The 14,343-nt window shown below is 36.9% G+C and overlaps 1 protein-coding gene across 3 annotated transcripts in view; it reads left to right on the top strand.

Annotated features, from left to right (window-relative positions):
* pfkpa (phosphofructokinase, platelet a) overlaps positions 1-14,343 on the top strand; it is a 103,186-nt gene that overhangs the window by 45,128 nt on the left and 43,715 nt on the right. For all 3 annotated transcript variants that reach the window (XM_055151107.1, XM_055151106.1, XM_055151105.1), the window contains exons 11-12: positions 2,667-2,731; positions 4,828-4,897. In XM_055151107.1, the coding sequence (XP_055007082.1) occupies positions 2,667-2,731; positions 4,828-4,897 (135 nt within the window). The remainder of the gene's footprint in view (positions 1-2,666; positions 2,732-4,827; positions 4,898-14,343) is intronic.

The raw sequence follows: 14,343 nt of genomic DNA on the forward strand, positions 1-14,343 counted from the left end.
CTGCTATTTAAAGCTGCACTGTGCAACTTTTCTGGAGATGGTCTGCAACCTATTTGTCTCCATGGAGATGTTAATGCTTTGGTTTAAATTGTCCACAGTATGGCATTAAACTCATCTGTCTTAGTGTTTTTTTTTATTGCTGAAAAATACATTAAAAAACATAAACTCTAAACTGTAATTTGTCTTGCAAGTGTCCATGGAGATTCTTATGTTTACTGTCATACTGTGGAACATTCTAGATGACAGATACAGTTATTTACATCACTTTTAACACCTTTTAGTCTTATATTTCTTATTTTCTATTTAACTATGACAATGCGCTGGAGGTGATTTAGAGAAAATGTCAACATAGATCGATCTATTATACTATTCTGTGAGATATTTTTAGCATCCACAGTATTTACAAATCAAAGAATGATCCGGTATTTAAACAGTAGTGGATTCAGAGTAAATCATAAGCTAGAATACTGTTGACCTTCCTCACAGACCGTTGCGCGTGGAGTGGTTCTAATGTCCACGAGAGCTTTTTTTACTCAGACGAGAGTTAATGATTATTTAAATGTTTGGCATCGGTGGCTCTTGGCTGCACTCTGAGGTAATGTTAACTCATCAGAACAAGGCCGTGGTAGCAATTCTGGCTTTAATTGTATTTATTTATTAGGTCCAAAAGGTTATCGCATAATTTAGAAGTGAATATATAACTTCAAGTCCCAATTAACTCAAGGTCCAAAATTGTTGAGAGCTTTAAACCACGTTAGAATGTTGTTATGTCATCAAAAGCCGACCTCGAGTTGTGTTTTGTTTCATTCATGTTTGAGTAATCCTTTTTTATTAGTCTGTCTACGTCTCCAAAGCCCAAAATGCTCTGCTCGACCTTGTGATGTCAAGTTAACAGCTCCTTTTACCTTCTGTTCGGTAGAGATTGACATTTCCTGAGCTGAAATTATCCAAATGATTCTACTGAAGGTGTGTGGAGTTTAAAAACACAGTGGAGCCCTTACTGTATTACCACAGACGTCACAAGGTCGAACAAAGTGTTTTTAGTTTAAGAGAAGCCTAAATATGCAGAGTTTGTGTGTTTAAATATGTGTGAATGAAACAAAACACAACTCCAGGTCTGTTTGTGATGAGGAAACAACATTATTTTTTTGTATTTATTCAATATTTTATCAGGTAAGTCAATTAAAAACACCTTCTCATAAACAGAACACACTCACACATATTTTATAAACAAAGGATCTCCCTGAACAAAAACAATGTGGTGTACCCGCCCCCAAAAAATTTACACAATGCACCTTTAACTGGTCGTACTATCAGGCAGGAGGGTCATTCCAGTGAACAAAAAAATAAATAAAAAATCCAAATGAATCAGTTTTTCAGATATTCACTGGGTCAGAAAATGTCCAAAATGGAAACACAGTTTTAGCCATACACCATTGTACAACTATAATATAAAACAGTGAATAGAGCAGGGGTGTCAAACTCATTTTGGTCCGGGGGCCGTATCCAACCTACTTTCATCCTAAAGGGGCCGGATCAGAAAACTCATGGCATATATACCCCAAAAATAACAATAAGTTCAAATATCTATCATATCTATAATCTATTACAGAAATCTTTTTTAATTGATGAACTCTTTCTTTTACAAAATATTATAATATTATGAGAAAAAAATGCAATTTCAACACAATGTTTTAACATGAACTTGTATGCAAATAGGAATATGTCAATTTTTCTTGGAAAATCCTGCACTTGGCTCCACTTTTCTATTTTGGACATTTTGTTGATGAGGGTGTCACGTTCAACAGTCAAAACGATCGTCCTTTAAGAGCGTTTGGAAAGAGACAAGTCTTCATTTGTGCTGCTCTGGTGGGAGGGGCCACGTACAGAGGCACTGGAGACGCTATTCTGCTAAGCGGAACAGAAAATTACCAATATTTTAATAGAAAATATGATTAAAATATTTTACTCGAAAATCAGCCGAGGGCCAGATTAAAGGTCTTATGTTTGACACCTGTGGAATAGAGACAGAAACATTTGCAGATTAAAGGTATAAAAGTGTTAAAAGCATGTGCAGTGACCCTGTAAAATACTCTGGATGGAGTTTTTAAAAGTTGACAGAGGTAAAAACTAATTAAGTTTTAAAGTATGTTAAAATAAGATAAGATAAGTCTTTGTCTTGGGACAGGGGATCACATGCTTTATCACAAAGACAGGACAACACAACAACAAAAAGCACCAAACAAACACCACCATAGAACATAAATAAGAGAATGACCACGAGTGATGCACCAACAGGACCTTCAAGTCACTCTTTACAGACAAGCCCTTTGTGTTGAAGGTGTTTCCAGTCACTTGGTGCAGAGAACTGAAATGAGGAGCGGCCCAAAGCTGTGCAGGCTTTAGGATTATAACATAAATCAGAAAACAGCGTAAAATGCACTCTTTAAACACACATTTTCATTACATATTGCCTTGTTACTGCAGCTAACATAGTTATTTTTCCTGTTGCAACTAATCAGTAGTTTGTGGTAGAAGTGGCAAACCGGTATGTAGTATTAATATTCATCAATTTACTTTGGGATAAATAAAATATTATCTGTCTACTGTATCTATTTATCTATCTATCTAGTTATAATGTTATTTTTTTACTTGTTTTTTGTCAGACTCAAGCTGTGCAAAAGGCGATGGACGAGAAACGCTTTGAGGACGCGGTGAAGCTTCGAGGCAGGTGAGACGAACGACTGATCCTGGTTCCTTTTTTGTATTTAGTATCTTTAAAATGTCAAATGCTTTTCTTCATGAAGATGTTATTGCTTTGTCTGGAGTGTTTCACAGTATGGCATTAAACCTTTTTTATCTTCATGGAGACCAAACCAGACCAAGTTACAAGTCAGATCTGAGGAGAGACGACTCCGCTCGCAGTCAGAATCCCTGTTTTTCTAAGTATTTTTGAGCAATAAAACCACCTGTAATTTAATAAATGTAAGGTGGAGCTGTCCAATGTCATACTGTGGAAGATTTCAAGAAGAGCAATAACAAACACATATAATAGAAACAAGTAGGTGAAGGACCCCAAGCAAAAAGTTACATCGTGCCCCTTTAAGTTTAACATAACTGAATATTATTTGAGATTTGAGAACACAATACCAACCTCTGTTAGTGTTTCAGAAAGAGCTACACTACATCCTTAGGCTCCATTTGGGCCATTGGGTTCAGTCGGTCTAACAATGCGATAATGTGCTGTAAGAAAATAAGCCTGATATTACTGGGAAGTTGGATCTGGATCAAATAATGCTGAGCTTGCAACAACGAAAACATATCACGTGGATTTATTGAACCCCTGGGAACTTCCTCTCGTTGAAATGCAACGCTGTTATACTTAATCGTCCAATACGTCTGGGTTTCAGTTGACGTGACAGCAGTCGATAAGTCAGATCTGGGCCAAATACAGCTCTTTGTTTGACTCTGACCGGCCTCTTTAAGCTCATTTGGAATTACAAAATAAACACTTTTTATAATTTTACCTCCTGCATGTACTAAAGCTGCATTGCTTTTATTTTAGAGGCGTATTTTATGACATTTTTTGTAAGGCAACCTCACTTTTTCATTGCTTAGTCATAACATAAACTCTTACCAGTCTTACCAGCTCGTCAAAACAATGACATTTACAGCTTTTTATAAAGAAATACAATTATTACAATATTATACAGAATTGAGTTAAGCATTTTGGCTCGGCTGTCCACAATATTTTCTGGTATAAATAATTGCCCACCCCTGCTGTAGGCCAGTAATATTTAATACAGATGGGGGCAGTTAAAATGAACATTGTTAAAAGGCACATTTTTATTGTATTGATACTTTGCAGTGACAACATGCTGGAGGAGTTCTGCACCTCTACTGGCAGAATGTTCAGCAGTTACCATGGTGACACAAAAAAGTGCTAAAATAGTCTGAAAACTCAAGGGAAAATACAAAATGGATTTAAACAACACACATTTTCAGGAGCCTGTGATCAATACGAGCGTCCTGTTTAGATTTTTAGCAGAAATAAATATATGTAGGAGTGTAACGACATCCAAGTCTCACGACACGATATCGTCACGGTATGAACCTCATTTATTGTGATATCGTGGGAAAGCTCACGATATGGTGGGGAGGCTCATGATCAGGGATGTAACAATATCCAAATCTCTTGGTACGATATTTTCACGATATACATCTCACGGTACGATATTTGTTGCAATATTTTGTTAATATGCCACTTTTTCCTCTTAAAATGCCTTAAAATGCCAAGACTTAATCCAAAGAACTAAGACTTAAAAGTGCTTCGAACTGTTTTTTCTTCTTGTAGTCTGCACTGAAATGGAGCAAAGGACCATGGTCTATGTAGTTCCCTCTGTCTTTTTGCTGCACCATAACTCTTCATTTAAGCAAAGAGACTTTTAATTCAATATATTGTGATGGTTCCCGATATTATTGTGAGAACTTTGACAATACGATACAACGATATTTCATTTTTTGTTACATCCCTATCAACTAATTCATTGTATTTCCAGTGAAATCAGTTTTTCTTGAGTTTTCAGACTTTTTTGACAGGGCAAATGTTTGCAGTGTGTCTCTATGGTAACTGCTGAACATTCCACCATAGAGATACATGTAGAACAACGCCAACATGATGTCAACGCAAAGGATCAATAGCACCAAGTTCTAGGGTCTGGCCACTGTGAGGAATAATCACGTTCTGCATTTGTGAATTTCCGTTTGTGACATTTGTTGGTACAAATAGCAACAATAATAATGTTCTTTAAAACCGTGTGTTTTCAGGAGTTTTGAGAACAACTTGAGGACGTACAAACTGCTGGCTCATCGCAAACCCGAGTCGGAGCTGCCGGTGGTGAGTGTGACCTTACCTGTCCCTCTGCCTCCTCCTGTAACACTAAACAAAAACAAACAACTTTAAAACCTGTTTGAACTCGCAACAAGTCCTCCCCCTGACTCCCTCGCGCTCTGTGCATGTGGGCGTTAACTCCAAAAATACAACAATGCTCTAGTTTGAAGGCAAAAGTAGGACAAAAGTACAATAGATAAAGTACAATAAGTAGATAATATTGCAAAAATTACAATACAAATAATATTAAAACTGCAGATAAATACATTTTGTTATTATTTTTAGGAAGGTTAATTCATGTTTTTTTACTTAAACTTAAACAATATACTGGATTTAAAAGCTAAAAGTTGGTATGCTCTAATTTTAAGGCGCTGTACCTGATTTTTATGGTCTTAAAAACACAGGAAAAACAGAATAAATGTATTTTAAACCGTTAAAAAGTTATTCCTCACTTACATTATTCATTCAGAGCATCCTAATTATTCTCGATGATGAGTTTATAATAAGTGCTTTTCACAACTTTAAGAGTCCAGAGTAAAGTTTTTTCCATCATTGTAAAGCAAACAATGACTGGCATGCTAACAGTGCACTTCCTGCTTCACACTTAGGTGCAGATAGTACTTATTTTGACCTCAAGAACTGCTTAGACATTATCGCTGTACTGGGGTGAAACATATTTTTTCTCAAATTCATTGGGGAAAATTGTGCAAAATGCGTTGAATTATTTAGTGTTTCGTTTTTTGTTTTTTTTTAAATCTGCCTGCTCACGATGACTCAGCCTCTGCAGCCCGGGAGACAGACTGAGGAGATCTTAAAATAAACCGCTGCCAGTTGCTGTAAAATTGAGGATTAAATCGATCAAAGGTCCTATATTACATGAAATGGATCCTCGTGAGCTTTTAGTCTTTATAATTTAATAAGTATAATGTTGTTACCTCATCAAAAGCCTACCTGGAGTTGTGTTTTGTTTTATTCACTCATGTTTGAGTAATTCTTATTTATTAGTCTGTGCACAGCTCCCCCTTGTGATGTCATGAAGCGGTAGTTTTCAAGTTAACATTATTAACATTATTAGAAAACAACATTATGACACAGATCAGAAAATAGAGTAATATGGGCCCTTTAATAGCCTTTTCATAATAACGATCAGCACTTTGTAATAGCCTAACTCTTCTGTCGTTCTACCTTCTATCATCCTATCATTTAAATTGTTGAATTGTCGAATGCACATTGTACTTTCTTGTTCTCTGTTGACTCATTAATTATTGGCAGTAGCAGCACTTCAGTTACATATGTTAATACTAAATTTAAAGATGCATTGCACAACTTTTCTAGTGGAGAGTCCATCACCTGCTTGTCTCCATGGAGATGTTATTGCTTCGCCTGGAATGTTCCATGGCGTGACATTAAACACATCTATCTAGCATTTATTCATCACGGGCTGGGTATCATTAAGAAGTTGCTGACACGATACATATCTCGATACAGTGCATTTTTGATTCGATACGATTTATTTCAAATCGATTTGATACGGTTCAATATAAAATAAATGCTATATCATGACTGTGACACTAAAAGTCTTTGTTATACCACTTCTTCTGCAAAGTTCATATGAAACACAAACATTTTAATGGTCAAAACGGTGAAAATGTGTCGCATAAAAGAGTTTCCTTCCACTAAACAAACAACAAAACTGTAGCACTGTAACAAAATAATTTAGTAAAATATACCAAAAAATACTCTTGGTGATATATTGATACAGCAGCTCACGATATTGATACTGTATCATTTTTTATTTTTTTAAATTTTTTTATGCATTTATTTTGGGCAAGTAAAGATTTACATTTATATACAATGGAACATATGACATAAGTGAAATCATAATAGAAATGAAAATAACAACAACTACTAATAACTATTATTATTACTATTTTGCCCAAAAAGGAGTGGGAAGAAGAAACTTATTTAATCCCACCCCTACTCTTCATAATCTAACACAATGATCTTATTTTGCGTTTTTCAGACATTTTGAATTAAACTATATAAACTATTTACAAGTGCAGACAAGAGTCACTGTTATAGCTTGGTAGTATAACATAAGTGCACCAACAATGGTAAAGTTAAGGAAACAGACAATGGTAAGAAACAACAAATACAAGTAATGTAATGGCAGCACATACCAGCAATGGTAAGAACGTTACGTTAACGATACAATAGATCAATATATTGATATTTTTACACACCTCTAGTGCTTCTTTTGCTCCAAAATACAATAATTCTCTCTGTGAATATGGTTGCCTCTCCACAGATATGACCTGTAATGTAGCCTTTAGTTGTCTCCCTTGACATCATGGAACATTCTAGACAAAGCAATAACATCTCCACGAAGTCAAGCAGCCAGTGACGGACCCACCCATCCACCAGAAAAGCTCCGCAATACACCTTTATTGTAGGTCATATGCAATTTTCTACAGTCTCATTAAGACACTGGGTGCACTGGTGTTGAGAAAGTCTAACAGAGAGATTAGTGCGTTTCTGTGATGCCCTCAGTGACCGTTTTGTTGCCATTTTTCTTTGGTTATAATATTCCTGGGGAAGTTAACAGTCACTAAATGAACAGTTTGTTGTGTAGCTCCATGAGTTGAGTCACTGCGAGTCTCTTTCACAGTTTGGCCTGGACTGGAGCTCTGCCTGGAGAAGTGTTGAAAAACCCTTGCTCTTTTCATCACTATAATGCTGCTTTCATTTTGGGCACACAGTACTCATGACAGGCCTGGAGATGTGTGATACAGCAACACTTACCGGTAGATAATATTACAAAATAATCTTTAAATAAACTACAAAAAGCCCATATTACCTAACCCATTTTAGAGCTACTGTATTATACTGGAATTATTATTTGCTAGAGAGTGATATCGGCCAATATAAAAAATTTAATCCTAGATAAATGTATTTTGTTATTATTTTGACAAATGGGAAACATTAATTTGTGATCTTTACTTCATCTTAAAGGTGCACTGTGTAACTTTTCTAGGGAATCAATCCATCACCTGCTTGTTTCCATGGAGATTTTACTGTTTGTTTTTTTTGTTAATAAACTTCGTAATAGCGATGGAGACAGCTTAATGGTCAGATCTATGGACAAGCAAGGCTACGCATGGTAAGAATTCATGTTTTTAAGGTATTTTTAAGCTATAAATTCAGTTGTAAGTGAGGAAATGTGAAGCAGATATGTGTAATGCCCTACTGTGGAACATTCCAAGCAAAGAAATAACATCTCCATGGAGAAGTTACACAGTGCACTTTTAAGATTTGTGGACCTTGAGATAAAATGCTGTACAAAATCTATCAAAATCACTACAATATCCCTAATTGCAACATTATTTCTATGCATTTACTGTTTGTTTTTTTTGAGACAGATGCAAAAAAAAAAAAAAAAAAAAAGCAAAAAACAACAAAAACTAAACAGAAAAAAAAATAATAGTCATGCAGTATGGAAGTGACACCGTATGTAACATGTAGTATTTCACCTGTGTGACTGTACACTGTAATGAAATACACGCTTTACGATAATCAATGATGAACCTATTTAAATTGATCTGAGATGCTAATTCTTCGTCCCCTGTGCATTTCTAGCCTTTTATGATTCTAATAAGCGTCTGTAGATTGCTCATAGGAACAGATGCAATTACCCACCCCTCCAAAACGCCGTAATGTGATTTCTGCTGTAAAATGAAGTGAGGCTTGTCTCCGAGGTCTGGTTTTGTCTCTGGTGATTGGCTGTGACAGTTCAGTTGGAGCAGGCGTTGTTTTGTTTCACATCACGCGGGGACGACGTGTTCTGCCTTGGGCCCTGTCAGCTCAGTCTGTATAAGAATTAGTGAATTTGACATCTAGAGTTTTTTTTTTTTTTCTTGTTGTTGTTTTTAATACTTGAATTTTTGTGTAATTTGATCTAATTAGTTTCCACAGGACAAAGGGTGCCACAGTGATGCATACAATAAAGACATATTCCTCTTTTTACCACTTTAAGTGTAAGTAGTGGAGTGCAAAAATATTGAAATATCGATATATCGTATAATTAAATGTGATAATACAATAAAGTATAAAATATAGAAAACATTCTTTTTTTTTTATTCTTTTTTTTCTTTTTTAGTGTTGTATGAACAGACAAATACAATACAACCTGCGGGTGTGCCTTGATGTCCACAAAGGATGTATTAATTAAAAGAAAAAAAATATATATATATAATAATAATGAACAATAGTTTTTACAGCCACTTACAAGAAAAACAAAGTAATGGGTCAAACAAAGTCCGATTTCACAGTATTTATATAATCAATCCACCGTTTCCATTTGCTTTCAAATTTAAAATATAGAAACAATTCTATAAAAAAATAAAAAAAAGTGCATTAATTCGGAATTATGTTTTTAACTGTTCAACTGTAACTATACTTATTAGGGCTGAGTATCATTAAGAAGTTGCTGATACGATATATATCTCGATTCAGTGAGCTTTCGATTCGATACGATATTTCAAATTGATTTGATAAGCTTCAATAAAAATAAAGGTAAATCGTGACTGTGATACTAAAAGTCTTTGTTAAACCACTTCTTGTGCAAAGTTCACATGAAACACAAACATTTTAATCCTCAAAACTGTGAAAATATCAAATGTGTCACATGCACCGCAAAAAAATAAAACCTATCCAAGTTAAGATGACTTGAATTAAGAAGGTTTTATGATGATTTGAGTAACTTTCACTTGACAAATTATCTATCAGCGGAGTAAGATTTTTTGTACTTAAAATATGAAATGATATCATATCGTCAAAAGTCTCACAATAATATCGTGTATCGCTATCATAATATATCGAATTACAAGTTTCTTTGCTTAAATGCATGGGAACTACATATCCCATGATTCATTTCAGCGCAAACATGAAGATATATGTTTTTTACGTGAATTCTTGGGGTTATGAGGGAAATAATTCACACCAAAATCTTGTCAAGGTATTTTAAAAGCGTAAACATGTCCTATCTACAATTACATTAACCTCTCCAAAAATATCGCAATAAATATCGTACCGTGAGATACAATATCGTGATAATATCGTACCGAGAGATTTGGATATTGTTACATCCCTACTTGCTACACTTAAAATATGGAAAACAACAAGTCTTTGCCGTTAAAATAAGAAATTAAATCAAATGTTGCTTGAATTAAGAAAAACACACTACTCAAATAAAGTGAAAATGTTCTTAATTTAAGTCAGTTTAACTAACGTAGATGTTACTTTTTGCAGTGTGAACGAGTTTCCTTTCTCTAAACAAGCAACAAAACTGCAGCGCTGTAACAAAATAATTTAGTCAAATACACCAAAAAAATACTCTTGGCGATATATATTGATAAAGCAGCCCACGATATATCGATATTTCAATATTTTTGCACACCACTAGTTCTTATTAATTGCACTTACGTCTTTTTAAGGTGGTAAAAGAGGAATATGTCTTTGTTGAAACTAATTAGACCAAAATGTGTAGTGAAAATGAGCCGTGCCTCTGAGGATAAACATGTCAAACTCGCAGGACTGATGTACAGAGACAGACACTCATGTTCAGGCCTGCAGCGTTTGGTAATGGTCTTTGTCTCTCTGCTGCGGGAGCTTCACACTGATCTGACACAGAGAATCGATTCATCCCCACAGAGAGAAATCAAACTGTGTACACTCTGAGTTTGTGTTTACTGGACCTGAGATAAATTGGACTAAATCTAAAAATATCTATTGATCACCGCAGTGCCATCACCTACTACACACTGTAATCCACAAATGCCATTACCTATTCCTGGGTTTCACAAGCAGTTCTTTTCTGATTTGAAGAACTTTGTGAGGACTCGGTGAGGATCTTTCCCCATTCAAAATCCATAGCTTGAAACACATGAATTTAAGCTATGCAGATGACACGTTTTTCGACATTATATACTGGAAGTGTCAAGAAAATGGCAATTAATTCTCAGTGTTGGGAGTAATGTGCTATAAAAGTAACAAATTGCTGTAATGCATTGCTTTTTGCTGTAACGCAATAATGTCACGGCATTACAGGGAAAAAAATAGTAATATTTTACTCAGTACAAATGTCAGTAACGTGTGTCACAATGCTTTTTTAACCTGGATTGAAGTGGTGGGTTTTTCTTCATACAAATTCGCTAAAATTATTGTGATATCAGCAGCGATGAAATGCCAGAGACGCGCCCATGTAGACCGTCGGGTGACCACGAGCGAAAGAACCGGCGCAGAACTCCACACTCCACAGCGCTAACCACAGCTGACACACCCGATCACGCCTTGCAGACACCCTGTTCCACAGACTCAGGGTTCTCTCAGGGGCAGTCCTAGATTCCAAGTTGTAGTCCAAGATTAGTCCTGGTTTAGTCCTGATTTAGTCCTGGTTCAGTCTGGGTTCAGCTCTGATTCAGTTTTGGTTTAGTCCTGGTTCAGTCCATATACAGCACAAAAGTTCAGCATCTTCACAGTTATTTTGGTGAGAGTAATGCAATAGTCATGTAATGTTTTACATTTTAAATGCAGTAATATTGTAATGTACGAATTACTTTGAAATGACAGTAACACATTACAGTTTTAAAGTAACTTGTCCAACAGTGATTATAACATACAACATATAAGAGAAAAGACTGAATTATGCTTAAATAATGTTTATTGTTTATTGTTTATTGAGTTGAGGAGCCTAACTCGTGATGGTGAAGGCTCTACTCAGAGCAGAGACGAAGCGGGACAAGGCTGACTTTGGTCGGTTTTGAAAGGCCTTGATCTCCACGTTGAGACATTTTACAACGTCTGATTCAAACTCTGCATTGTCAGGGCTGCATGCTGCCTCCAGGAGATTGGCAGATGATCCATAATCTTTTTCTAGATGTCTAGCCGCCCCTTTGCCAATTCTCATGCGTTTGTTGTCGCTGATGTTGGCATCTGGACCCAGGATAAGCTGGTTCTTGATCTTGGTGTCCAGTCTGTTGGTGATGTTGTGGCATGCATCTCGACTGTAGACTTTGTTCTTCTGCAGTATCTTCTTAACTAAAGCATGAGTCAGGCTGCAGGACACGGTGGTTCCAAACTGAAGCACAGGTGAACTGCTGCTTTCATCTGGAGAAACTGTCTCTGGTTGACTTGGTGTCTCTCCTTCACTGATGGTGCTTGGTTCAACAGGAGAGGAGATGGGCTCAAGTCTGGTCAGTTCAATCACAACAGTGAATATTTTTGTTTTTTTTGATCTGAGTCTCTGGTGGATTCACCTGTAGCTCAGTTTGGACACCATTTGTTGACGTCTCCAATGTCGTATCATCTGGAACCACTGGTGTCTCCACATCAACATCAAGTACCTCTGGTGTTTCTATCTCGGTAACAGCTGCTACCTCTAGTGGCTCAGTGTCAGAAACCTCAGGTCTGTCCTGCATTTCAGGTGTGAGCTCCTGGATAACAGGATCCACAGGCTCTTGTTGTGACAATGAGCACACTGGTGCCAACTCTGATGGGGTCAGACTCTCCAAATCTCCCATCGCAGACAGCATCGGGAGTTCTTGTGGTACATCGTCACTAATGGAGAGATCCACCACAGTAACATGTGTTTCCAAGAATTTCATCTCCTCTGTGTTGTCTGGTACTGGCCGTGTCTCCACGTCGCTAACATCAATTATCTCTGGTGTCTCCACGTTGGTAACATCTGTTACCTCTGGTGTCTCAGTCTCAGAAACCTCAGGTCTGTCCTGCATTTCAGGTGTGGGCTCCTGGAGAACTGAATCCACAGGATCTTGTTGTGACAATGAGCACACTTTCACTGTGGTCATTTCATATGTATCCTGAGGAACAGATTCTTGCACAGCAGAAATGACATTCTCTGAAACCTCCTGTGCATTTTCAGTAGCACCTTCTGATGGCAGAACTTGTGAGTCCGCTGATGAAGACTGGTCTAGAGTCATGGGTGTGTGACTTGAGTCTTCCTGGGTGACTGAAGGTGCATCTTTGTTTTCAGAAGAGACGTTTGTGTCCTGTGGTTCCTCTACTTTAAACCTGTACCCAAACCCATTTAGGATGAGGGCTGCAGCGTTCTTTTTAGCGTCCTTTGCGCTGAAACCTCTGGCAGTCACAGTATTATCTCCAAATGTTAACTGCACATGGTAAATCCAGTTCACTGTGGTCCTGTCCACGTCCACCACAGTGTAAACAGGAGGTCTCGCTCTCTTAACAAACACCAGATCATTAAGGAAACTTATGGGGTTTTGATCCTCGTTGAACACTGGTGTGTCTTTGCGGAGACCCTGGTTTTTCTTTTTCCTCTTTGGGACTGTGTCAGGGAGAGGCAGTCGCCGCAGGTCAGGCAGCACCTGCTGAGCCGCCAGTCTTTTGGCCACAGGGACTGAAGGCCCCTCACCTACTCCAGTGAAATCCCCCGCAGTTACTTTGAAGGTGAATGTGGCCTTATGGACAGGGCCTTCTGTTTTTAACTTGGTAAACTCAACTGGCAACTTAAGTTTTGCCCCAAGTTCAAAAACTTCGGAAACTACATGTTTGTAGTCGACATCCAGCTTGTCCATGCTGTATGTTTGTGCAGTTTCCATTGTCGTCTCTGACAGGTGATGGGTTTGTTTGCAGTGAAACAGTTTCTACCTTTGCTCTCGGTGAAATGTGTCTTGTCTCTTCAGAAGCAAGTCAACGAATGAGGAACAGCAGCGAGGAGAGAGGCTTACACAGTCTCAACGCTGTGATGTCATAAAGTGCATTACATAACATGTGGTTCTCGTCTCCTATTGGCTGTTTGTTTCAGATTCTAGAATGTGATGATGTAATCATCTCAGCTGGAGCCAAGAGACAGATTTCCCTGTTGGTCACACTGAACTTTGTTATTATTCAAATAATTAAATAAATACATAAATGACAATAAAAATAAATTGAAAACGTAAATGCTCAAATGTTGAAGTTGATCATTTGTATTACTGACTAGAGCCAAGAACTCACTGCATTACCACAGAAATCTGCATTTTAACTATATTTATTTGAGCCGACCCACATCTGTATTAAATATTGTGTGTTTCATTCAGCTCTTTGTTTTTATTGAAACATTTTATCCTACTGATGCTGGTATTTGGAAAATGTTATTAAATAAAATCCTGAAAATGAATGAGGCCAAAGAAACACGTTTTGTCTTTTGTGCCGCCCATAGTTCTGCCACAAAGTTTTAATGTTCAAGGACATTTTTCGGTACCACTTTATTTTTAACTAACTGCACATTATCATAGTTGTAGATGGTTATTTTGTCATTAACTGGTTATTTATTCAGCTCTTATTCATGTCTAATTCCCCATAAGTTTATTCTGCTATTAGTTAGACATTTACAAACACTTTCCTATTAGTACACTCCTTATTACTGCTTATTA

The sequence above is a fragment of the Boleophthalmus pectinirostris genome, unplaced genomic scaffold (assembly GCF_026225935.1).
Source record: "Boleophthalmus pectinirostris isolate CB_2022bp ecotype Guang Dong unplaced genomic scaffold, ASM2622593v1 HiC_scaffold_15, whole genome shotgun sequence".
Taxonomy (NCBI): domain Eukaryota; kingdom Metazoa; phylum Chordata; class Actinopteri; order Gobiiformes; family Gobiidae; genus Boleophthalmus; species Boleophthalmus pectinirostris.